The sequence below is a fragment of the Clinocottus analis genome, unplaced genomic scaffold (genome assembly GCF_023055335.1).
Source record: "Clinocottus analis isolate CAN_PGR_092001 unplaced genomic scaffold, fCliAna1.0.p SCAF_23, whole genome shotgun sequence".
NCBI classification, from domain to species: Eukaryota; Metazoa; Chordata; class Actinopteri; order Perciformes; family Cottidae; genus Clinocottus; species Clinocottus analis.
In genome coordinates this window covers 10,420,001-10,422,500 of record NW_027175965.1, presented here as the reverse complement: position 1 = coordinate 10,422,500, position 2,500 = coordinate 10,420,001, and the positions used below count along the sequence as shown (strand labels likewise).

At 48.3% G+C, this 2,500-nt stretch overlaps 1 protein-coding gene across 1 annotated transcript in view; it reads left to right on the top strand.

The window, feature by feature from the left end:
* Positions 1-2,500, top strand: part of rnf13 (ring finger protein 13) — a 7,938-nt gene that overhangs the window by 417 nt on the left and 5,021 nt on the right. The window contains exons 2-4 of the mRNA XM_068589891.1: positions 407-497; positions 883-988; positions 1,393-1,486. Of these exons, the coding sequence (XP_068445992.1) occupies positions 407-497; positions 883-988; positions 1,393-1,486 (291 nt within the window). The remainder of the gene's footprint in view (positions 1-406; positions 498-882; positions 989-1,392; positions 1,487-2,500) is intronic.

The window sequence follows — 2,500 nt, the reverse complement described above, 5'->3', positions numbered from 1 at the left end:
AAGGTGTGAAAGTTCAAACAGAGCCACCTTAAGGTTTTACCTCGACCCCACGAGGAGGGACTGAGCGCCCGTCAGTGAGCCACAAGAAGACAAAGTCAAGTTTAAAGATGACAAATTGTTCAGGGAGTTCATTTCTGACTAACCTTTGGGAGGCGAACGAGTGATTATTTTTGTCATCGATGAATCTGTTATGTGTCAGGATGTGCTCATCGTCCTCATTGCTCGTTTTGACCGACCAACATACAAAAATAAAACATTAAATCTCCTCCATTTGAGGAGCTGGAACCAGTGAGATTTGAGGTATTTAAGACTGCTATATGTAGTTAAACCTCCAGAGAAAGAGATGTTGACCCCCGGCCTGAAGGTCAGGGTTCAGGATCCATTAAACTATGACTTCTCTTTCTAGTGGACATCATGAAGCAGATAGATATCCCCTCCGTGTTTGTGAGCGAGCAAACGGCCAACTCTCTGAAAGAAGACTTCACGTACGACAAAGGGTGAGTCTCAACATGAAGCTCAACACACACACACACACACACATTATATTAACACAATGTGAATGGAAGTTATTTTAGTGTTTCACTGTAAAAAGATATGAGCGGGCTCTAATATTATGGTAAAGCCTGCTGTGTGTGTGTGTGTGTGTGTGTGTGTGTGTGTGTGTGTGTGTGTGTGTGTGTGCGCGTGTGTGTGTGTGTGCGCGTGTGTGTGTGTGTGTGTGCGTGTGTGTGTGTGTGCGCGTGTGTGTGTGTGTGTGTGCGCGTTGTGTGTGTGTGTGTGTGTGTGTGTGTGTGTGTGTGCGTGAGTGAGATGTAATGTTAACTTGTATATGAGACAATAAGGAGCTCTTACCTGTAACACCTGGTGCTCTGTCGTCTCCAGAGGACACGTCGTCCTCATGCCGGACTTCAGCCTGCCGCTGGAGTACTACCTGATACCCTTCCTCATCATCGTGGGAATCTGCCTCATCCTCATCGTGGTGTTCATGGTCGGTACATTTTAGTTTTAACACCAAAACGTTTCACCTTTTTAAAGTCAGGGTTTCATTGTATTGTAAACTGGATGAATATGGCTGGAAGTCTAAATAATTATTTCCTTCAGAGTATTCTGCACACTCTTAACCGCCTTTAACAAACTATCACAGTTGGAAAAACACAGTTTTCTTTGGGTCGGCCTCTCGTCAGGTATCGAACATCACACTTCTCCTAATGTGACAGAATCACAGGAATTATTATTTTGGACTCTGCACTTGGACAAGGGAGGTGTGAGTGTGAGTGAGAGAGAGAGAGAGAGAGAGAGAGAGAGAGAGAGAGAGTGTGTGTGAGAGTGTGTGGATTAAACGTACTGATCTTCAAAGCATCCTGACGTCTTTCCTTCTTCCTCCATTCTCAGATCACTAAGTTTGTGCAGGACCGGCACAGAGCTCGCAGGAGCCGCCTGCGTAAAGATCAGCTCAAGAAACTTCCCATCCACAAGTACAAGAAAGGTATGGAGGCCATGTCCTCGTGTGAAGGGCCTGTGTCATGTCCTGTACAGTAAACACTGTGAAGGGAACGAACGTCGCTCCTTAACTCAGTCTGGACTTTGACCCTCGAGTCTGTCGAGCTGCTTTTCTAAACCCAGAAGAGAAACGTCATCGATGCATTTCCTCCACATCGTTCCTCCCTGGAGCTCCACCTGAGAGCTGATGGGATTAATATGGATTACATTTTTCCACAAAGCCCTGCGTGGCAGATTAGAGTTCCTCTGTGTTGTGACTGATGGTCTGTAATGTGCTCTCATGCCTCAGGCGTGACGGCTGGAAGGGAAGTGTGTGTTAGTGTCTCAGGCGTGTGGAGTGGATGAACAGTCTGCTGCTGGTTTGTGAGGATACTCAGGTACATGGAGTACAAACCCACTCAGGTACATGGAGTACAAACCTTTGTGTGAGTTTGACCTCTGAAGCCTTCATGGAGCTCTGGCTCCTTCCCCCTTCGTCTCTGAGGAAGATTCACATCTATAGCATTGTTTTGCAATGCAAATCCACGTTGTGCTATGGTCAAGTAGGTTTTGTGTATTTAGGGATTTTGTGCCATCCGTTTCTTCTCTTTGCAAAGTGGAAACCTCCGGCTTCACTGGTCCGTGCAACGCGAGCAGCTTCATAGAGGACGGGTGGTGCATGATGAGCTGCTGAAGGAGGGCATTGTGGGTGCAGCGGCATCAAGGTACCTACGACACAGCAGCTAGCAGCAGCATGTGCTGCTCATGAAGCTGGTTTTGGTTCTGTGTGGTCTGACTCAGGGTTTCCACCAGGCACCGCTGCCGTTACCGCGTCCAGGAAGAGGCCTGCGGGGCGGCGCCTGCAGTCCTGCCCGCTGAGTCACAGCGGTTGGCAATACAGGAAGGGGACACCAAATCTCTACCTAATCACCTCTTAAGCCCCCGGAGCGAGGCCCGCTTGGCAAAGAGCCGAGCTGCCGTCCAGCGTGGCTTATTGTTGCAGTGTTTACGGACCGCTAAC